Source organism: Pleuronectes platessa, chromosome 24 (genome assembly GCF_947347685.1).
Source record: "Pleuronectes platessa chromosome 24, fPlePla1.1, whole genome shotgun sequence".
Classification (NCBI taxonomy): Eukaryota; Metazoa; Chordata; class Actinopteri; order Pleuronectiformes; family Pleuronectidae; genus Pleuronectes; species Pleuronectes platessa.
Window position 1 is genome coordinate 1,143,902 of NC_070649.1, and position 21,555 is coordinate 1,165,456.

A 21,555-nucleotide genomic window follows, 5' to 3' on the forward strand; every position below is an offset into this window, starting at 1 on the left:
TACCATGGTATTCATCAGCAGTTTCTATCCATCTATATATCCATCTATCTATCTATCTATCTATCAATTAAGAAATCGTGGACATGTGATAAATATAATAATAACTTTATTTCTCAAAAAAGTTACAAAGTGCATTTACAAGATGAAATGATAAAAAGCAATCATTTATATGTTTTCTGTTGCTCATATAAAAGAAATATCACTAAATGTATATGATATGTTGAAGCGCTTGTCGTGTTGTGTATTTCATGTTCGCTGCTCATCAACATTACAAAGATCACAGCATCACCCTCCCTCATCTGTCTCCTCTCTGTTACTCATCCTCGTCATCTCCCCCTCCTTTCCTCCACTCTTCCTCCCTCTCTTCACTTATATAAGTGTGTCACCTCTCCTTCTCCCTCTCTCCTCCCTCCTTGCTCCCCCACTCTGGTCCCTCCCTCTGCCAGACAGTCGACTGGTATGGCGACACCAGCCTGTGTGTATTTTTAGCACTGCCACAGATGGGGCCGTGGCTGCATGTCAGAGACCAGAATGTTCTTAATCTCAGCTGTCAGCCCCCCCCCCCCAGCACCACCATGGATCCCGTCCACTTTGGTGCTGAAGCAGAATTAGTGAAAGTTTGTCCCCGGATCTTAAAACCAGGGTTTCAGTTGTTTGTTCTGCAGCTTCTGGATGGAGGTGGAATCAGGAGGCTGTCCCTCTGCAGGACAAAGACATCAGCAGATATGTGTCTGTCTCAGCAAGGGAAGACAAAGACAGACATATTTTCTCACGCTGCATGTTTAACAGCAGCGATAAGTGGTGAAATAACCATGTTGGCCCGACCCTGTGACCTGGACACTCACCCAGAGGCAGCTCTGTGCACCTCCACCTTCACGATTCCCCTCAGGGAAACTAACTGTGAACAGTCTGTCTTCTTTGTTTTTGAGTCAAGTTATAATTATTACTGCAGGGGGAGAAGGAGGATGTGCTGCAGGGTCAAGTTGTGGGCTTTGTGCGGCACACTTTAAGAGTCTGCTCGTCTGGCAGCCTTCACACTCTCCGGCTGTCCGTGTGAATATGGAGGCGCGGTGGGGGAGAGAGAAGGGAGGAGGCTGACAGGGAGGGAGGTGATGGGTGGGAGAGGTGATGGCTCTGGGTTGTCAGGCTGTCAGATTGAGTTCAGGTGACTTGGATCCATTGTAAATACTTTGAATTACCTCATTCTGCTAGATCTACTTTACAAAAGAGGAATATCGAGAAGAGTTTGGCTCCAGATCTTTGATAAATGTTATATTCCTGTTGTGGAGTGAACAGATAATCCTTTATTTATCATTTCACCTGGGAAATGTAGTTTAATAAACATTAGATGCAATGCTAGAGACAATGCTGACGAGCATGCATGAGTAATATTCCATGCATTGTTGTTGTGATGTGAAATATGTGAGCTCAGCTTGGTTGTTGTCCTCTGCTACAAACAAATCCTGATCAATATCGCCCCTAATTAATAACTTTTCTCCAAGACTCAGCTCAATAATGTGTCTTTCAGCGAGGAGCTCCTATCAAACCCAAGGTCTGTTTCTGAGTCTCGTCGCATTCAGGGGCCTCATTTCCATTCCCCGTCCCTCAAGACAAGGTAGAGCGGTCCTGAGGTGTGAGGGGGGGGGGGGGGGGTTGTCTCTGCAGGAGTGGCCTTCATCTGCCGAACGCTCAATTGAAATGGAAATGAGGGACGGAAAAGTTCTCAGCTACTGTAAGGAAATAATGTTGTATACGCAGAAAACAGAAAACCAAAGAGTGACAGTGATGACGGCAGCAGCTCACACACTTCAACTGTCAGCTTCATTCTGCAGCTCAAGGTTTCACAGGTCATCACAAACGCTACAGGCCAAACTTTAGGGTCTGGAAAAGCTGGAAAAGTATATTTAGAGTAAAAAATTACACATTTTTAAATCAACTGAGATAATTAGAGTCGTCTCTCAGTCTTTTATCTGTGGACTCACAAAGGATCGTCTGTATAAAACATGGCTGAACTCCGGTGGGAGCCAGATGAAGTGAGTATCTGCTCCTTGATTAATTAGGACTCGGGTTTGATGAGTCGTACTTAGTCTACGAGCAGAAAGTCATTAATAACCAGAGAGAAGCAGCGGAGAAGCTCGGGAACAAGGGGAAGGAGAAGCAGCTGAGGCATATTAACAAAGAGCCATCAAAGCCCGTCAGAGGACGCGTCCCGTTTGCACTCTGTTTGAACGTCTTCTCACCACCGGGCTCTGCTCCAGCTCGGATCATTCAAAGGGGAGATTACAGAGCTGCAGCAGCGTCGCTCTGCAATAAGTGAGAAAGTGGGACATCAGCAGTGAGACTCAGCACAGCTCCAATCAATACGGGCCCTGTGGTCTCTCTGACGACGGCAATCACCATCACCGTGCAGGGGAATGCCAGCGTGATGCTGCCGGCGTGTCGGGGCTCGGCAGAAGGTCAAGAGCAGATTGAGGGGGGGCGTTTCCACCGCAAGCACATGTGTGTAAACTGGGATCATGAATCTAGGCCCCAGTGTTGGTTTCTGGAGTCGTCAGAGAAGAAATGCTGGGAAAGGGTTTAAAATAAGTCATTTATAGATTCTGCGTGTTCCATATACTGAATAAATACTGAATAAATAAAATATGAGGTATTGTTGTAGTTCCACCAGATCAGACCATATCCTTTTGTCACGGTTTAGTTCTAATAAAGTCAGAATAAACACTTTAATATTCAAACTTGCTCCCTAAAGGTTTTATTCTAATTTATTCTAATTTAGTTGTAAAGTAAGTTGAAGTGTAAAATCTGCTCCGAGTCCTTGTTGATGCTTTGAATCAGAATCATGAATTTTATCGTTTTTGTTAAACCTCAAGAGAGAGAGATTTATTATTTACGTTTCTCCGGTGACATAACGTGAATCTGAACTCGTGTGTATTTATTAATGTGTCTTTTTACAAAGAGAATGAGAATAAATATTTTACCGGTAAAGATTTGACAGTAAGAATTTTAAAAAGTCACACAAATATTGTGAAATAATTAAAAAGGGACAAAAGGAAAGAGCTGATTGATTATTTGAAAAAAAAAAGATAAAAAATGTCAATAAAAAGAGCTGCAGTTCCACCGCCGCCGCCGCAGGTGGCAGCATCGCGCTGACTGACGCTCACATTGATACTTGAAGCCGAGGAAGCTTCATCAGCTGTGTAGACCGGAAGCTGCAGCGTGTGAGTTGCTTTGTTTTTATTAATATAATCCATCGATTAACCACCGTTTTATTTGAATCTGCACTTGCATCACTTTGTTAGAAAGTCCCGGGGTTAGCGGCGGCTAGCTTCAGCAGCTAAGCTAGCTGCAGGCTGCGGCTAGCTGTGGTGTGTGCGCGCGCGTGTGTGGGGGTCTCCCGAGCTCAGCATCAGATTGATCCTCCGTTATTAAATCTATAACTCACTGTTCTCCGATCTGTTCCTGCTCCTGTCCCCCGAGCCTCGTCCCCTCATCTCTCTGTTTTTATCTGACCCACATCGGCAGTCAAGGATCTTCATCTTCATCGTCCTCCTCCTCCTCCTCCTCCAGTGACCATGGACACCAGAGCGGTGAAGAACCCGTATCCCGACTATGATGGCAACTCATCGCAGCTCTTTGACGCCCAGGGAAAGGTAACGTGCACGGGGACATTGTGTGTTTGTGTGTTTTTATGCATTTCTGTGTGTTTGTGCATTTGGGTCTTTGTGGGTCTTTGTGTGTCTTTGTGTCGTGTCCCCCGTCCTGAGTGTCCTGTGTCTTCGCCTCCAGCTCACCCCAGAGTTCAGCCAGAGACTGAGCAGGAAGGTGAGCGAGCTCCTGTCCATCATGGAGAACGGGCTGAAGGCTGCGGATCCCAGGGACTGCACCATGTACACGGGCTGGGCAGGTGAGGCTGCAGTTACACAACCGAACCACTACCTCTGACTCACTAAGTCTGGGATTCAGAGACACAACGTGAAGAAATGTTTGTTAACAGCAAAACCAGCTGATGTAGATTTACATTATCAGGGATTTAACGTTCAGATTAAATCCATCAGCCTCTATATATATATATATATATAAAATCAAATTAAATCCTAAAATGTGATTGGCTCGTGTGCGTTGGCCTGACTCTCTGTCCGTGCGTCCACAGGAGTCGCTCTGCTCTACCTGCACCTCCACAGCGTGTTCCAGGAGGAGTCCTTCCTCCACCGGGCCCTGGACTACGTCAGCCACAGCCTGAAGTGTCTGACCCGACGCCATGATGTCACCTTCCTGTGCGGGGACAGCGGGCCGCTGGCTGTGGCCGCCGTGGTCTACTTCCGCCTGCAGAGGCCGCATGAGGCCGACGAGTGCATCAACCGGTGAGTTCAGAGCAAACACAGCAGTTAAAGATCATATTTAAATGTATACATGTATATTCAAATGTTTGTACGGATGAGGATCATTTTATTTAAATAATTAATTGTAACCAGTTTTTCTAAATGAAGGTTCTGACTCTGTTCTGTGTCTTTTGTTTCTCAGACTGCTGCAGTTTCACCAGACGGTGGTGCAGGGATCGGGGGGGCTGCCGGACGAGCTGCTCTACGGCCGAATGGGCTTCCTCTACTCCCTCGTCTTCATCAACCAGCAGCTGGGGCAGGACAGGATCCCGCTGCAGTACATCCAGCAGGTGGGTCAGACACGTCTGGGGCCGGAGCTCCTTGGGATGAAGGGTCTCTGGATCTCACTTGTTTGAACGACAGGAACCAAAGAGTCTGGAAAAGAAAAACAGATTTATTCAGTGACTTCCAGGTTCTGATCCTCTAACTTCTCCATCACTTCCCAACAGTCTGGCTTTAATTTGCTCCTTCTTACAAATATCAATGTCTCTAACTTTTTTCCTCATTGATTTCCCCCCCCTCGCGCAGATTAGATGTGTTTCTGAGTTGTGTTGTTTTCCGTCCTCAGATCAGCGAGAGCGTGCTGGCGTCGGGCGAGCACCTCAGCAGGAAGTTCAGGTTCCAGAACCAGAGCCCTCTGATGTACGAGTGGTACCAGGAGCAGTACGTCGGCGCCGCACACGGACTCGCGGGCATCTACTACTTCCTCATGCAGGTAAAGACGGTTATGAGATATGGAGCTGTTTAATCCTCCTACACTCTGCACAGACCATAATCTACTGACTAATGATTAATTAGACTATTATTCCAGCTGAATTGAAATACTCTGGCGTCACCATCACATCTTACCAGACCCCACGCTGAGAAGAATTCATTATTTTGTCTGAGTAATTGTTCCAGCTGTAAAGTCAGTGTTGATTCCACCTCTCTCTCTCTCGCTCTCTCTCTCTCTCTCTCTCTCTCTCTCTCTCTCTCTCTCTCTCTCTCTCTCTCTCTCCCTCGCAGCCGGGCTTCGTCGCTCAGCCGGAGCACGTGCACCGGCTGGTGAAGCCCAGCGTCGACCACGTGTGCCGACTCAAGCTGGCGTCGGGAAACTACCCCCCCTGCATCGGCGACGACAGAGACCTGCTGGTGCACTGGTGCCACGGCTCGCCGGGAATCGTCTACACGCTCCTGCAGGCGCACAGGGTAACGAGCGTTCTACTGTCAGAGGGTGAAGGGGTTTGATCTGAGGAGCCATAGTGTCACCTAGTGGTCATGTTTAGTTCTTATCTCACCTGATGGTTCATGTAGATTTTCTGTTTCTTCATCTCCAGGCCTTTGGAGAAACCCAGTACCTGTACGACGCCCTCCAGTGTGGAGAAGTGGTTTGGCGCTGGGGCTTGCTGAAGAAGGGCTACGGGCTGTGTCACGGTGCCGCGGGGAACGCCTACACCTTCCTGGCTCTGTACCGGCAAACTCGGGATCCAAGGCACCTTCACAGAGCCTGCATGGTGAGACTGATATAATAATAACTGTTAATAATCTGAATGCAGTGGTTCAAGTTTCTGTTTTTTCACAGTGAGCTGAAGTGTTTCTCAGCTTTTTAAAGGATTTCTCTTTCTCTTCAGACGTGACTATGAATCATGTAAATTGGGTTTTGCTCAGTTACCGTGTTGTGTTGCTGATTCCAGAGATGATCGAGTGAGTGAGGCTCGGGTTCTTCTGTGTTTCCTGACAATCATATGTCAGTTGTCTGTTTTGAGGCGGGGGTGCGGTGGCGAGCTCTCCGTGGACTCGCTCCAGGTGGCACAGCTCCCACATGTGCTTCAATTAATATGAATCTATTCATAGAGGGTTTGGAAATAGTCTCTTCAGATGTCGCTAAGCTCTGTTACATGCTCCCGCTGCAACCCACTGACATTGTGGTCAAAACCTGCTCCCGCCACAGAAGCTCGGGTTTCACTGAGACGAGCACAAGTTGGAGCAGTTGTTGACACTGCTCGCTGTTCTCCAGAGACGTTCAGATCCAACGCTCTGCCGCCACACACCAGGAATCAGATTGTGACACTGTCTCTCTCTCCCTCTCCCTCTCTCTCTCTCTCTCTCTTCACAGTTTGCCGACTGGTGCATGAACTACGGCCAACATGGCTGCCGAACTCCAGACACTCCCTTCTCCCTCTTTGAAGGTAGGTTATGACCATATGACATACAAATAAATAGACCAGTGTTTGTAAATCATGTGTTTCTGTGAATGAAACACTCCTGAAATAGATTTGCCTGTTTTCTATTGTCCAATATCCTGTTTCTGGACAATACAAAAACTGCTAATTCTACTTAAACGCCAAGAAAGCTCTTATAAGACATTTCAACTCTATCCTATCATAAAATCTGTAACCTCACGACGTCACTTCCTGTTTGCAGGCATGGCGGGCACCATCTACTTCCTGGCCGACATTCTGCAGCCCATGAAGGCGAGGTTCCCAGCCTTCGAGGTGTGACAGCCCCCCCCACAGAAGAAGATCCGTCTTCCTGCTGTCTGTCGCACTCGTGCATGAGAACACTGCGTCCATCTGGGTAAATAATAAACAGAGACTCCACAAGCAACTCGCCGGCTGGCGTTGACTCCTGCTTCAAGTTTCTGCTGCTGTTAACTATCTTATCTCATTTCTTAATTATCTCTTAATGTATGTGAAAGCTGAGAGTTCCTTCATGTGTATTCATTTAACTCAGTGTGGTGGCGTCCTCTAGGGCCTAACCCGAGGGCTGCAGGAAACTCACTCTCGATTCAGTAACAGTTGTTTTGTTAAAGTTGTAAAGCAGTATATTTCATTTATTCTGTAAATTTGTTACATTAAAAAGGAAATAAATGCTTTACGTTGATATCATGTGAGAAACGTCATCAGTAAATATACTCCCAGTGCACTAAATAAAACCCAGTGTCCTGTCCTCTGCTCTGTGTGGACAATAAACCGTGTGTTTTTACAACCTTTGCTCTGTCGTGGATTTCAGCACCTTGGTGTGTGCATGCAGCGGCACAAAGCCACAGGGGGGCAGCAGAGAGCCACCTGACCTCTGACCTCCCTGCAGGGAATGAAACTCACCTTGAGTCCGACTTTATATACGAATTCGTGAAGACGTCATTTAAAAGTGTATAAACTGATCTGCTCCGGCTCCGTTGTGTAACGAGTAAACGCTCAACACGTCATGTGACACAGAGAAATGTCTCAAATCCTCCGAGCCGTCCTCCATGTGACACTTGGCTCAGCTGCTCCGCGCTCTACTCCAAATAAGGCTCATGTAACACTCTGAAAAGCAGGCAGCGACACAATGCGCTCTTTTTAAAGCCCCCTGCCCCGGCTTCTTTATGACCCGAGGCCAGGGAGGAGGAGGAAGAGGAGGAGGAGGAGGAAGAGGAGGGGAAGGTGACTGTACCAGAGAGCCATGAAGAGTGGGAGCAATCATTTCTCCTCCCCCTCCCCCTCCTTGTCATCTCCGCACATCGTAGGAGAAACCGAACACCTTACAGGAGTAAAAATAGTGCTCATCTGTCCCGGGGAGTTGTCTCACTTCACCTCCTCCTACAAAAGTCCTCAGACTCCTGACGTTCACTAAACTGATCAGATCTGCTGCCGCATGAAATATCTCCTCCTCTGCTCCTGTGTTTATCTATAGATTTATTTCTCCTCCTTACAAAATGCCGTTCTGATATTTGAGTGAAACAATCGGCTCCCAATTTGAAACTTTAAATAACATCACTTGCAAAGATGCAGATACATGAAGATACCTCATTTAATCCCATCTGCAGGTAAATAGTATTCTTTATCAGAACATAACTGCTAATTGATGATATTAATTAGTTAATTGAAACATGTTCATCAGTTCAGTGGGAGTGAAGTGCAGAGCCTGCGTTTCAGAGCCCGGAAGCTTCAGAGTCGTTAAACTCAAATTCACAGGGATTAAAGAACATGCAGCATTTTATGGCCGCGCTCACAAACACCATTAAAACAAGTGACATAAAGAAGCTGCAAGAACGCTGAGCATAAACGTGCAGTGACCTACAATCTGTGGGTCATATCTGCAGTCATAACAAATAATGGGAAGCAACATTAAACGCGTGAGGGGCTGAGATGATGAGATGGCGTCCGGCGTGGTCGTTCAAGTCTTTATCTGAGAAACATAAACGTTCTAATCACCTCCCAGATGCTTCCGGCTCTTTCCAGAGCTTTCAGCCGTGTCACGGCTGAAAGCTCCGGAACCATTGGGGCCTTGAGTGGAGGCTCCACCACCAGAGTTCTACTGAAGCTGCAGAAATACAATAAACCACTTTGTAAAGTTCCATTAATCTGTTCCACTACAGAATCCTTTCACTTTCCATCGTCTCTATTATTTCATCTGTTGCACATAATGTTCCACAAAACCACATATTTGTGTTCTAACCCAAAAGGTTTCAAGTTCAATCCCTGATTCAACATGTTCCGACCTCGTCTGAGTGGAATCTACATTTCCTGTCTTTTTCCCCGGCTGTTCTTTAACCATAAGAGGAGGAGCAGCCTCCATGTTTAAAAATACCAGCTTGTAAAGGAGCTCTCTGGACCTGGAGCTCCTTTACTTCCGAAGTGTGGCCGCTGGGATCTCTACACACACCAATGATACAGAACACACAACGCTCTTCACGTCCAATCAATGAAACCCATGAGCTTTGAATCCATAAACGAGTTCTAACGAGTTTGAAATCTGGAAGCAGTGACACAGATTCTCCTGCCGTCTAAAAATAACCCCGTCCCCTTCTAAAGGCCGACTCCCCCTGTTCCCGAGGACGCTCAGCTCTTCTTTCCGTTTGCCCTAAGAAAGTTAAAGAAGTTCCAGCGAGTCACCTGATCCGCCTCATTAGCATACGTGACATCACAGGGCCGGGTTAAATAAGAGGGGGGCTCTGACCCTGGCTCAGGACCAGTCTGTCTTGGGACTTCAGCTTCTCGCCTCCTTTCTTTCCGCTTCTCCAGCAACTACTCTGCAAAAATGGTGTGTACCATGTTGTGTTTTTCTTCTGGACCTGTTGGGTGGGGTGGGGCCGATGGAGATACCTTTTTATTTGGATTTTCAACTTTTCAAAAAATAAGCCCGAACCTGGAACTGAACTCGTGCTGACGTCTTTAATTCAGCTCTGAAAAAACTTAGCAGTAAATTGTGGAAAATCTGTGAAGACTTCCAGCCGAGGACCACGGCCTTGAAATGCAAACATATATAGACTTGTTTGAAAAGTTTAGAATTCTCCATCTTTATGAGATAAATTCCTAGATTCTGCTTAATTAATAAATGTTACATAAACTGCATTTCATCTGTTGATTCTCTAAACTCATAAATCACCTGTTTTCATCCATTTCCCTGTGTGTCCATGTGTCCATGTGTCTGTGTGTGTTTCCACGTGACAGACTGAGTTCTCACCGGAAGAGGTGGCTGGTAAGTGAAGAAGACTCGTCCTCACATCACAGATAACACAAATCCCACATTTCCTTTACGCCATCAGCAGCAGGCGGGAGCGTGTCCTCTGATTTCCCCCCCCCCCCACCTCCGTCTGTCCTTTTTAATCCGTCTGCCGGTCGTCTCCTCTGTTTGTCCAAAGTGAATCAGGAGAAAGCTGCAGAGTCGTGCGTGTCCTTCTTGTCCAGTTGTCGCCACACATCTGATATCCGTCTATTCTAAGACGGCAGGGCCTTGAGTCCCGGGCCCCTGTGGCCCTTACACAGCACAAGTGTTAATCCAGGGGCTGAGGGGCCAAGGTGCAAACTGTCGTCCTCTTACACAAGGAATCCTCAGATCTCCATCCTGAGCCGTCTGCTCAGTGTGGACACATCAGTTGTGGGTCTGCAATGCAAATGTTGCTGATTGGACATATTTTGGACATCGTGTCCCCCGTTAGATGAGACCAAAATGACATTTCTGTATAAAAGCTTTAATTTCATTGTCAAATTCCGTTGATTACTCGTCTTAATTCCCCCCCGAGGCAGAGGAAGTGCTTCCTCTGTGCATTCTGAGGCGTTGGGTTGTGTAGCCGTGCATGAAACGCAAGTTGTGCAGGAGGAGGTGTCGATTACACCGTGCGCAGCATTCCCATGTGTAACTGGAGCGATGATGCCTCTATATGGCCCGGGCCTCTGCCAGCGAGGATCAGATCCCAGTGTCGCCCCAAATGCAAGCGGAGGCAGGAATGGAGGGTGGGGTGCGGGGGGTCAGGCTGGGGGGGGGGGGGGGGGGGGGGGGGTCACAGCTGTTCCGATCAGAAACCACATTCGTCTGTCAGAGAGGTCGCACGGAATTGACTTCCTGGTCGGATTCAGACACACACATGTACAACACACCCTCAGCTGTCGCTCCCAGTTCACTTAGAACAAGGACGGAAGAATGCAGCGTTCGATTCCGGGGCCACAGCTGACCGACAACCCGCTTATAGAAATAACAGGAAATCCAAAGTGGATCTGACGGACATAAAACATCACAAGCATCTGATGATGTCTCAAATAAAACAACTTCACTGCCACACAAAGCAGATTAGTGTTCATGTCCTGAAGCCTCGACAGATCCAGTTTGACCATTTAAATTCCCCCCCGCTCGTTCCTATGAGCAAAACCCAGAACTTCTCAACACTAACATCAGAATTCACATGTTTCTACGTCTCTGTGTCAGAATTCTGTAACTCAAGCTTCTCTCCTCTCTCCTCAGACTTCAAGGAGTCCTTCGGTCTCTTCGACAGAATTGGTGACAGCCAGGTGGGTTACAACCAGGTGCCCGACATCATGCGCGCCCTGGGCCAGAACCCCACCAACAAGGACGTCATCAAGATCCTGGGCAACCCCTCCGCCGACGGTGAGACGCCCAAACGCACCAGACAACGAGTTATCAGGTCAATGAGAGTGAAATCTGTGTGTTGAGTTGTTTTTTTCTGATATCCCCTCCCCCCCGCAGACATGGCCAACAAGAGGATCAGCTTCGATGACTTCCTGCCCATGCTCAAGCTGGTCGACGCCCTCCCCAAGGGAAGCTACGACGACTACGTGGAGGGTCTGCGCGTCTTCGACAAGGAGGGCAACGGCACCGTGATGGGCGCTGAGCTGCGCATCGTGCTCTCCACCCTGGGTGAGTCTCAAGTCGCCGCTCTCCAAATATAGACCGGGCACAAATATAGTTTGCTCAGCGTGTGCAGAATGTGAGCATGAACCTGACACGGCTCCTCGTGTGGCTGCAGGAGAGAAGATGTCGGAGGATGAGATCGAGTCCCTCATGGCGGGTCAGGAGGACGAGAACGGCAGCGTGCACTATGAGGGTGAGCTTCATTTCCCAGCATGCATCTCTCTTCTCTCTTCTACCTCTTTCATACGTGTGATGCTGAAGGTTCGATTGGTCTCTTGCAGCTTTCGTGAAGCACATCATGTCTGTGTAAGAGGCCGGCAGCAGGTGCTGGAGAAGCTGTAGCTCGCTACAGACAGCCGACAGTGTCCCGGACACCGACACTGTTTCAAAGACCAACCAAGGAAAGACAAGGACTATGTACAAGGGATGTTGAAGCAAACCCATCTTGTTAATTTTGTTTTCCTGTAAACTTCGTCTCAAGCCCTCCCTCTCTCGGGACGTGACCCCCCCCCCCACCACCACCACCACCACCACCAGACCCACCACCTGGCCTCTCCTCCCCCCTGGGCGCGTCTCCACTCTCTGCATGGGGTGAGGAACGGGGGAGAAGGGGTGACCGCTCATCAAGTGAGGGTAGATCCCTCCCTTCCCACCGCCACCTCATCCAGTCACGCCACCACTGGCCCAGCAGAACCTAAGGTGCTGGAGAACGGGCGTGGATTGACCGCCAAACGTACCCCCCCCCCCCACACCCCCACCTCCCTCCCTCCCTCCCTCCCCTGAAAAGTTTTCTTTATTTCCACTCTGTTCATGTCAGAATAAACTTTTCCAACGTACATCCCATCTGGGTCGATTCCTGATCTCTCATTGATCGTCTCATTCTCCTCATTCAGGTTATTTTCTATATTGACACTGAACTCAGGTCGTTTTCTTACATGTTGCATAAGCTACACAATGAAAATATATATTTATACATAAAGATAGGAAGAAAAATACATTTACAGTGTAAAGAGGAAACATTCAGGCCTCACACTGCTGCTTTAATACATCCTTATGAAAATGTATTGAAATATTTAAAGCCCATAAACATGTTGGGGTTACAGCTCTATAGACCCACATCCCGGCTACATCACATTTAGTTGTGTTTTCTTTTTGCTTGGTTCCTAATTTAAGTGAAATTAATCTGACATATTTAAGTAGCTGCCACAATAAGAGCTGCTGGAATGAAGAAGAGGATCTTCGATGCTTCCTCTCATGTTTCCTCTGTGGACATTTAATCTTTATGTTCAAATTTAATTAAAAAATGGTGACACTTAAAAAGATTCATCAAGCCAGAAGGTCATATTATCTTAATTATGAAAATGAATTAGATTTATGATAAAAGGCCTTTTCCTCAGGTTGTTAGTAAGTTATAAATAAGTTCATGAAATCATGCAAAGAAATTGTACAGTGTCAAAAATGAAATTGGAGATACATTTATATGTAATATTTGTATTAAATTGAATGAATAATTTAATATAGAATCTTTATATGATGTTTTAATAACTTGTTTCAGATTTGTCAACAGGATTCAATGTCACTGAACTTGTCCTCTGTTATAAATAAAGTTAATTTAAATAATAAGAGCACAACTTGAATTTCAGTCTTTATGTTCAAATTTAATTCAAAGATTGTGACACATAAAAAGATTCATCAAGCCAGAAGTCACATTATCTTAATTATGAAAATGAAATAGACACACATTTTACATGCAGAACATAAATCTACTGTTTATTGTTCCAAGGTTCTGTAATCTGTTTTAATATATCTCTCACTGTACTTTAGATAAATCAATAGAGTTATGATAAAAAGTTATAAATAAGTTCATGGAAATAACGCTAAGAAATTGTACAGTGTCAAAAATGAAATAGGAATAATCATTTATAGGTAATATTTGTACTGAATGGTATAATAATAATTTCATATATAATCTTTATATGATGTTTTTATAACTTGTTTCAGATTTGTCACTGAACTTGTCCTCTGTTATAAATTAAGTTCATTTAAATAATAAGAGCACAGCTTGAATTTCAGTCTGTTTTTCATTTTGTATATTTTTATCTTTCATTGACTTCATGGTGTTTTCAATTTATATTAAACAAATAAACAAATAGTTAATAAATTAGATGTTTTTCTTTATTTCATAACGGTTTTCTTTTATTTATTTATCTATATCACGATCTCGCGAGACTTCCTCCCAACCCGGAAGTGGCTGCAGAGTGTGTTGAATCCGTCCGCGTCCTGTTGTGTAGTTTGTGTAGTTTGTGTTGCTGCTTCTCCAACATGTCGCTGAGCCTGAGGATTCAATGTGGATTTCTGAAGATGAGAAACGTCTTCGGACGAACTTCAGTGTTTCCGGCGACGAGCTCCAGGTCCAGCGAGTTGTTTCTGTCACTTTATCAACTTTACACTTTGTGCTGTTAAAGTTTGACTTGTTGTGAAAAGATCAAATATCGTTAAAACACGTCTGTTACGGTCATGTATGAAAGTTGAACTTTACTTTAATGTGACGTTAGTTATTTTGTCACGACGGTGAATATAGAACAAAGGTCAAACCTCGGACACACTGCTCTTATTTTGAAAAGTAAAGTCACGGAGGTTTAATTTGAAAATCCAAATAAAGAAAACAGTTGTTAGGTAAAATTACTCAATAATAACGTATTTATGTAAAAGCACTAACGGTTTTATTAATATTTATTAAGTTTCTAGCTTTAGCAATCTCTCATTTCTTTCTCTTGATAGTTTTATTATATTATATTTAATTATTGTAATATATAAAAATAGACTTCTGCCCAATCTTCTTAAAATCAACATTTCCTTTCTTCATGTCTACTGTTCAATGTGTATTTTTTATATTTCCTTGTGTTTATATTACAAGTTTACTTATTTATCACTTGTGGGACTATCAATGATTATTTTATTTATGGGATCTAATCTAGTAATGTGTGTGATCAGACTCTACAGTCAGTCCCCGGACTCGACCCGTCCCGAGACGTCCAGCACTAAGAACATGATGGACATCGGGACGCGGCGGATCTTCGACGGGGACCACGACCTCTTCAGAGAGAGCGTCCGGCGCTTCTTCCAGGAGGAAGTGGTCCCGCACCACAATGAGTAGGTTCCTGGTTCACGTCCACATCACAGAGTCCCACTGAGACCCAGAGGAGAGGGATGTGATGTAAACTGTTGTTCCAGGTGGGAGAAGGCCGGTCAGGTGAGCCGGGAGGTGTGGGAGAAGGCCGGGGAGCAAGGCCTGCTGGGAATCCTGATCCCCGAGGAGCACGGAGGCGTGGGAGGAGACCTGCTGTCTGCAGCCGTCGTGTGGGAGGAGCAGTGAGTTGCACCTGAACTCAAAAACACGTCTGAGGTCAAACAAGGACTTTTAAAAATGAGATTTTTTCTAGATCGTACTGTAACTGCTCCGGCCCGGGTTTCGCTCTCCACTCCGACATCGTGGTGCCGTACATCGCCAACTACGGCAGCAAGGAGCAGATCCAACGCTTCATCCCAGACATGGTCGCTGGGAAAAGCATCGCTGCCATCGGGATGACTGAGCCGGGAGCCGGCAGGTCAGGAAGCACCACGGAGGAAACCTTTAGAGGAATCACGAGCCAGCTCTCATGACCTCTCTCCCTCTCCTCAGTGACCTCCAGGGCGTGAGGACCTACGCCAAGAGGGACGGCAGCGACTGGATCCTCAACGGAAACAAGGTGTTCATCTCCAACGGGTGGATGTGCGACGCGGTGGTGGTGGTGACCGTGACGGACCGGGAGGCGAAGGCGGCGGCGCACGGCATCAGTCTGTTCCTGGTGGAGGACGGCATGAAGGGCTTCCAGAAGGGACGCAAGCTGGAGAAGATCGGGCTGAAGGCTCAGGTGCTCTCACGTCCTCTCTCGACTTCTCTCACGTCCTGAGATCAGTGGTTCAGAGGTTTGAATCTGTGTCTTCCTTCTAAAGGACACGGCTGAGCTGTTCTTCGAGGACGTGCGGCTGCCGGCCGACGCTCTGCTGGGGGAAGTCAACAAGGGATTCTACTACCTGATGAATGAACTGCCTCAGGTGAAGGAAGCTCGTGAACAAACATGTGACCTTCTCCCTCCTGAGCTCAGTTAATCCCCTGTGTGTGTGTGTGTGTGTGTGTGTGTGTGTGTGTGTGTGTGTGTGTTGTGGATCAGGAGCGTCTGGTGATCGCTGTCATGGCCATCGCCAGCTGTGAGTTCATGTTTGAGGAAACCAGGAGCTACGTGTTGCAGAGGAAAGCGTTCGGCAAGACCATCGCTCACCTGCAAGTGGGTCACGGCCGCCGGCGTCTCCATCGCCCCCCCCCCCCGTTAACCAGAGACTCTCTGACCGTCTCTCTGTCCTCCACAGACGGTGCAGCACAAGCTGGCCGAGCTGAAAACTGAGATCTGCGTGGGCCGAGCCTTCATCGATAACTGCCTCCAGCTCCACGCGGAGAAACGCCTGGACGCCTCCACCGCCTCCATGGCCAAGTACTGGTGAGAGTGGGATTCAACCAGCTTCTTCTCTCACAGATTGGTTTGTTTCTGCTGTGGGCTGAAGTCCTCCTCACGCTGTGTGTCTCCTCCTCCAGGGCGTCTGACCTCCAGAACAAAGTGGCCACTGAGTGCCTCCAGCTGCACGGAGGCTGGGGCTACATGTGGGAGTACCCCATCGCCAAGTAAGACTCGTACCGCTCAACACCAGGGGGCGCTGTGAGAAAGTCAAACATATTAATCCATGTTTTCTTCACACAGGGCGTTTGTTGACGCTCGTATTCAACCCATCTACGGAGGCACCAACGAGATCATGAAAGAACTGATCGGCCGCAGCATCGTCCGCCAGAAGTGAGGAGTCTTCAACTTGCTCCTGGAGGAGGTCGGGGTGAGGAGATGAGAAGTTCAGCAGCAGCAGTGGAAACAGGAGAAACTTTAAACTGTGGAAAGTTGTAATGAAAATGTAGTTTCACACATTTTAACACGTTCAGGGGTTTTGCAGCTCGGTGGTTTGTGTGTGTGTGATATCTCTGTGTGACTCACATCATTAAGAACAAACAACTGTATTGTTATGACACCTTTTAATTTAAATTCCAAACCGACCTCATAAATATGTCTGAGTATTTTTTATTATAATTCTCTGGGACAATCAAATGTCATAACTTGCTCTGTTAAAGAAGGTGAAAGAGTTGGAAAAAGACTTAGACATTTAAATCTCCTTGACATAACATAATACTATATATTAATTATTATACATAAATGAAATTATTCTAATACTGGTGTGGATGTGTTCAAACTAAAGGTGCCATGTCCTGAGTACTTTCAAATGTAAATATCAATAAACAAAAACTGAAACTCTGAACTCTGCTCTCATCTTTTGATTTCTCATTGTTATATTCAAGCGTTTTTCAATGAGCTGGTGCCAAACAGTAAGACGAGCTGTATTATGAAAAATCATATTTCTGCTTCACTCGTCCATGTTGTGGGTCAGAAGAGACGTTAGTTTTAATTTTAGGAGTCGATTCAAGTTTTGATTTAAAGGTTTGAAATGTTAAAATCTACCTGCTGCTGCCATGTGACCTCTCCTCGACTGGTTACCAGTGGCTGCATCCATTTCAAACCATTCACTGAGAGGGACAGCTGTCACTCATCAACATCACCACTCTCTGCTGTCCTGGCTCCTAAATGATGGAGCTGTGGAAAGTCTGTGGAGGACAGTCCTGTTGTAGTGACATCAGGACAGAAAGTCTACATCTTCCTACAGACTAAAAACAAACCTTGAATAAAAGTCTAACCTAACAATCTAGTATCACTTACATGTCACTTACTTACAGCCCTCTGTAGTTTGACTTCTTGAAGAACTTCTACCTTCTTGATTCTTGTTGTTCTGGTTTGTTCCTCATGGTTGATGCACTTGTTGTCTCTTTGGATAAAAGCGTCAGCTCAATGAAATGTGATGTGAAACACCTGTTGGAGTAAAGAGCAGCCTGTAATGTGTGCTTCTCACCAGTAGATGGAGGCAGATGCTCACACACAGGGGTCAGACACATGAATTATAATAATAATAATTCCATTGCAGCAGGCGAGAGACTGTTGAATAGGAATGGAAGGATGATTTTAATATTTAATTGACTTTGCACAGCTTTGATTTGAAGATTCCAGAGTCTTTGTGTTTTAATATATTCAGATTTTACAGTTTCTCATCAGATGCTTACATAGACGTCACCGTGGCAAAGCTCAGTCATTCAGATGTGTGTATGATACAAAATGGGTAAGAACTTTATTTAATTATTTAATTAATAAGCATCTGTCCTGGCAGCTGGTGAAAGTGTGTGAGTCAGTGTTTGTCTTTTAATTTCATTTGAAGAGACATGATGGACAACTGTCCCCAGTATGTACATGAACTCTTACTATTGAAAATATTAATATTATGAATATGAACGTTTGTTAAGAATTTTCATTGTGTAGTTCACATAAAACCTGTAAATAACTGTTCTTATTGTTGGTATTGATAAATCCTACTGCGCTGTGTTTGCAGTGTTTACGGTAGCTGGGTGTCTGGTGGGCGTGGTCAGAGGGCCCCGCAGCTCCCTGATTGTCCCCGCAGATCAGTTCCCTCACTCCGGGTTCCAGAGCCGCTCCGCCGCCTCCAGCTCCAGGTAAGAGCTCCGGAGCTTTGTCCTCCTGCCTGCGGGGAACCGAGGCTTCAGATCCGCGTTAACCCTCCGTGATGACCCGCTGCTGTGGTTCCTCTGGGGCTCCGGCTGCGGGTCAAGTGTGTGTGAACAGCTGAAAGTGTATTTTAATGTTAAATGTTTAATCCTGGGCTGTGCAGTTAAATATCTATTTGTGATTTAATGTAAAGAGAAGAATCAGGATTATGGTATATAGATGAATATTGAGAATCGGGGGGGGGGGGGGGGGGGGGTTCCTCTGCGCTGTTGTGCTGCGTCCTTTTGTTCTGGTCCACGCCTGCATGGTGCTGAAACCACTGCACCACTGCACCTCTGAGGAGAAACACTGGGATCAGACCAGTGCAGGTGCATTAGGATCATTACACTACTGCACATACACATACACACAGATTTGTGTTTGTATTGTGTGTGTAATGTGCAGTGTGTCTGCTGCCTGCACGCTTTGAGGATAAGGGAGTAGCCCTGCGTGCAGCTGGCAGGTTCTCGGTCACAGCCAGTTGCCCTTGCAGGTTTTACCACCTTGCACCAGCAAAAGGCTGCAAAATGCATTTATTATAACATTGATTTATGAGTTTAATGTAGTTAGATTCAAGCCGAACCCTCCCAGACCCCCCACCCCCCCCCCCCCCCCCCATCCACAGAGCCTCTCTGCTGTGATGTCATCAGACCAACATGGAGCCACAGATAGAGATCTGTGAAGGTCCAGACCTCCATTAACCTGCTGCTCCGAGCTGCTCGTCGCCTCAGAGCACGAGCTGGAGGTTTCCCACGTCTGGATGTCGGAGGGGAAAAACATTCCTTTATGAAAAGGACTTAACGCCGACTCCCGCTCTTCATAAGGACACATTCCAGCAGCTGGCTCACATAAGACCCGGCTCTGGACCGGGGATGGAATGAAAACAGCATCTTCATGGGGCTGATGTTTGGATTTTCAGTGTCTCAGCCGACGTTGAGGCTTTTGTTTCAGGGCTGGAGCTTCACTGACCTGAGACCCACAGGAGATCAGTGTCATGTTGGGTTTTCTCCTCCAGTTTGGTCGTGACGTGTAATAAATGAAGTCATAAATACTAAAAATCAACGAATACGCAGTAATTACTTCCTTTAAGTTGATCGTTTTGCTTGTGGGACCTTCCAGTGTGAAATATTTCCAATCGTGTCAAACTAATATAGTTTAAAGACGCAGGATTGGATGAGGACACGGACTCACTGCTGTATCAAAGGCCTTTCTGATGCTAGCATAGCAGCACAGCTTCAATAAGCAGAGACGTCATTTAATTCATTTCATATCTTTCTCCTGCCTGAACTTCCTTTCTATCGATTGAGGGCGACCGCAGCAGCTCTTGTGTGCTCGATCTATCACCACACATGTATTATATTCATGTATAATTCATCTATCATGAGCCGCGGCTTCCCAGCAAGGCACAAACTGGAAACATTAATCCCCCCCCCCTCCTCCTCTAAATGGAGGTTGGCAGGATGCTTCAGCTGGACGTGACCAGATTGAGTCCGGTTTCCCTTTAAACCTCCTGATGGGACTCGACCCCTGTCAGGCCAGATTGGGCTGAGTCTAATCACTGATGGAGTAATTGAAATGACCTTAATAACAACACAACAGGTTGGGGGGGGCGTTTACCTGCATGAGAACACAACACTTTAATTTAAACAACAGGAAACTCAATGGTGGTGCTGCAGGTTTCTAATGGGAGCTGGCAGAACTGAGCTTTAGTGCGTGTTTGGGTCTCGACCGCGAGAGGAACCGGAACCAATGCACATACGTCACAGGAACCAAACGTCCCACTGACCTGCATGTGGTGCACACTCACCATCACCCAACACACCCACCCTCCACTCGGAGGAGTAAGGATGTGGACGGGAAGTGAGACAAAGACGAAGACAACAGCGTCCAGAGAGAATTCAAGTGTCTTCAATTCATCTTCAGCAGTTAATTAAACAGTCAGAAGATGAATTTGATTAATATTCTTGTTTCTTATGTGTAATAGATGAAAGGATGTAGGATATTGTGATTGATGTTCTTCTCTGTTTTCTGTTGTTTCTATAAACCAAATGATTAAGTCACGACCAATTAGGATCCTGTTGTTTTGTAGGTTTAAACTGTTTCCGCCTGTTAAGCCACAGATTCATTGGTCCCAGCTGCCATTAGCTTTTTGAATAATTTATTTAGATTTTTAATTAATAGAGACCCTGCAGTTCTTTGTTATTTTAAGTCTTTTATATTGTATTTATCGTCCATCTCTTGTGTTCAGCTTCAGGTTTGTGTGGATTCTGCCGTCAATACTAAAGAGAAATCCTGTGATCCTTGAAATGAATTGATTATTTAGAGGTTGGTGGGTTGTGAACCTATGTCTCGAGGCTGCAGACGTTTAAAAAGGAGAATCAGTCTTTTCCCATGTGTCCTCTGAAGCCTGTTTGGAGTCTCGTCTCTCAGCTGATGTTTGATATGAAAGCAGAGGAGATACTGTGATGAAGCTGCTGCTGCTGGGTGGCATCTTCTCTGTTGTGGTGCATTCACAAACACTCCAGATGTGGTTGAAACATCTGTTTAAATGAAGTCTTAATTGAGCTTCAGATCCCATTTGTGAGAGTCACTGCGTTTGAAGGCAGCTGAGATGCCTCCTGCGGCCTTCTGGGTCCAGGACGCCCGGTCTCTCCACCCGCTCACCCGGTCCCCTGGCCCCCTGCACCAGATCCCGGTCCACGGTTGACTAGCAGTCCGTCTCCCAAACCGGGCCTGACAGCCGGTGTCTCATCCCATCGCTCACGGACGGTGCCCCTCGACAGAGAGGACTCTCATGTGGGACGTCCCTGCTCTCCAGCCCTGTCACATATTGACATCTCGAGGATTCTCCGCTGCTCTCTGCTTCCAGCTCGGTGTTGTAACTGTGTTAGCTAATCCACGAGGTCAGCGTGGTGAAGGCAGTGGGAACACCAGAGGAGACGGAGCCTCCACCCTCCTACCAGAGCTCTCCATCGGCTCCAAGCTGGAAACCTCCTACGTGTTCACACAGAGCCGTCACAGGAGGTTCACATGTGTCTGTCTTAGCAGGGCTGCGTCTCATAGACCAGTTTATAATGGTGTTTGGGGTTTCACACCAGTAAGTGGTGCTCAAGAATGCAGCCAACTGGGCTGTTGACATGTTCTGGATGATGTAATGGTGTCGGAGGCTACTGCAGGAAGCCAGCTTGGTCCTACATCTGCCTCTGTGAAAGCAGAGCACTGAATATTACAGGACACTTCAATTAAAATCATTTTTATAACCGTGCAACAACATAAAAAACATGTTCTTACTATCTTGTCTTTAATTGTCTGTGAATGAA

At 46.4% G+C, this 21,555-nt stretch overlaps 4 protein-coding genes across 4 annotated transcripts in view; all 4 read left to right on the forward strand.

Moving 5' to 3' along the window:
- The first annotated feature begins 3,120 nt into the window (after nucleotides 1-3,120).
- On the forward strand, nucleotides 3,121-7,346 carry lancl1 (LanC antibiotic synthetase component C-like 1 (bacterial)). Its single transcript, XM_053417543.1, has 10 exons — nucleotides 3,121-3,218; nucleotides 3,523-3,650; nucleotides 3,787-3,904; nucleotides 4,151-4,361; nucleotides 4,522-4,669; nucleotides 4,948-5,094; nucleotides 5,385-5,567; nucleotides 5,696-5,872; nucleotides 6,475-6,547; nucleotides 6,783-7,346. The coding sequence occupies exons 2-10, from the start codon at nucleotides 3,573-3,575 to the stop codon at nucleotides 6,857-6,859; spliced, it is 1,212 nt and encodes a 403-aa protein (XP_053273518.1). The 5' UTR covers nucleotides 3,121-3,218; nucleotides 3,523-3,572; the 3' UTR covers nucleotides 6,860-7,346.
- Nucleotides 7,347-8,875: 1,529 nt separating this feature from the next.
- Nucleotides 8,876-11,971, forward strand: mylz3 (myosin, light polypeptide 3, skeletal muscle). The gene is made up of 6 exons (XM_053417549.1): nucleotides 8,876-9,383; nucleotides 9,794-9,821; nucleotides 11,082-11,225; nucleotides 11,325-11,495; nucleotides 11,605-11,682; nucleotides 11,771-11,971. Exons 1-6 carry the CDS (start codon nucleotides 9,381-9,383, stop codon nucleotides 11,797-11,799), a joined length of 453 nt encoding a protein of 150 aa, XP_053273524.1. The 5' UTR covers nucleotides 8,876-9,380; the 3' UTR covers nucleotides 11,800-11,971.
- A 1,751-nt stretch (nucleotides 11,972-13,722) lies between these two features.
- On the forward strand, nucleotides 13,723-16,886 carry acadl (acyl-CoA dehydrogenase long chain). The gene is made up of 10 exons (XM_053417541.1): nucleotides 13,723-13,900; nucleotides 14,484-14,642; nucleotides 14,724-14,861; nucleotides 14,933-15,097; nucleotides 15,172-15,403; nucleotides 15,486-15,587; nucleotides 15,704-15,817; nucleotides 15,900-16,027; nucleotides 16,123-16,209; nucleotides 16,286-16,886. The coding sequence occupies exons 1-10, from the start codon at nucleotides 13,812-13,814 to the stop codon at nucleotides 16,377-16,379; spliced, it is 1,308 nt and encodes a 435-aa protein (XP_053273516.1). The 5' UTR covers nucleotides 13,723-13,811; the 3' UTR covers nucleotides 16,380-16,886.
- Nucleotides 16,887-18,094: 1,208 nt separating this feature from the next.
- Nucleotides 18,095-21,555, forward strand: part of LOC128431321 (microtubule-associated protein 2) — a 37,593-nt gene continuing 34,132 nt past the window's right edge. Inside the window, exon 1 of the mRNA XM_053417601.1 lies at nucleotides 18,095-18,183. The gene's annotated coding sequence lies outside the window, so the exon portion shown is untranslated. The remainder of the gene's footprint in view (nucleotides 18,184-21,555) is intronic.

What these genes read in the sequence shown, in the direction of transcription:
- lancl1 (XM_053417543.1), top strand. Translation starts at nt 3,573, where the DNA reads ATGGACACCAGAGCGGTGAAGAACCCGTATCCCGACTATGATGGCAAC. An exon ending in CATGTACACGGGCTGGGCAG is followed by an intron (nt 3,905 to 4,150) that starts GTGAGGCTGCAG and finishes GTGCGTCCACAG; the next exon opens with GAGTCGCTCTGCTCTACCTG. An exon ending in TCTACTACTTCCTCATGCAG is followed by an intron (nt 5,095 to 5,384) that starts GTAAAGACGGTT and finishes TCTCCCTCGCAG; the next exon opens with CCGGGCTTCGTCGCTCAGCC.
- mylz3 (XM_053417549.1), top strand. An exon ending in GGGCAACCCCTCCGCCGACG is followed by an intron (nt 11,226 to 11,324) that starts GTGAGACGCCCA and finishes TCCCCCCCGCAG; the next exon opens with ACATGGCCAACAAGAGGATC. An exon ending in CGGCAGCGTGCACTATGAGG is followed by an intron (nt 11,683 to 11,770) that starts GTGAGCTTCATT and finishes GGTCTCTTGCAG; the next exon opens with CTTTCGTGAAGCACATCATG.
- acadl (XM_053417541.1), top strand. Translation starts at nt 13,812, where the DNA reads ATGTCGCTGAGCCTGAGGATTCAATGTGGATTTCTGAAGATGAGAAAC. An exon ending in GTGGTCCCGCACCACAATGA is followed by an intron (nt 14,643 to 14,723) that starts GTAGGTTCCTGG and finishes CTGTTGTTCCAG; the next exon opens with GTGGGAGAAGGCCGGTCAGG. An exon ending in AGATCGGGCTGAAGGCTCAG is followed by an intron (nt 15,404 to 15,485) that starts GTGCTCTCACGT and finishes TTCCTTCTAAAG; the next exon opens with GACACGGCTGAGCTGTTCTT.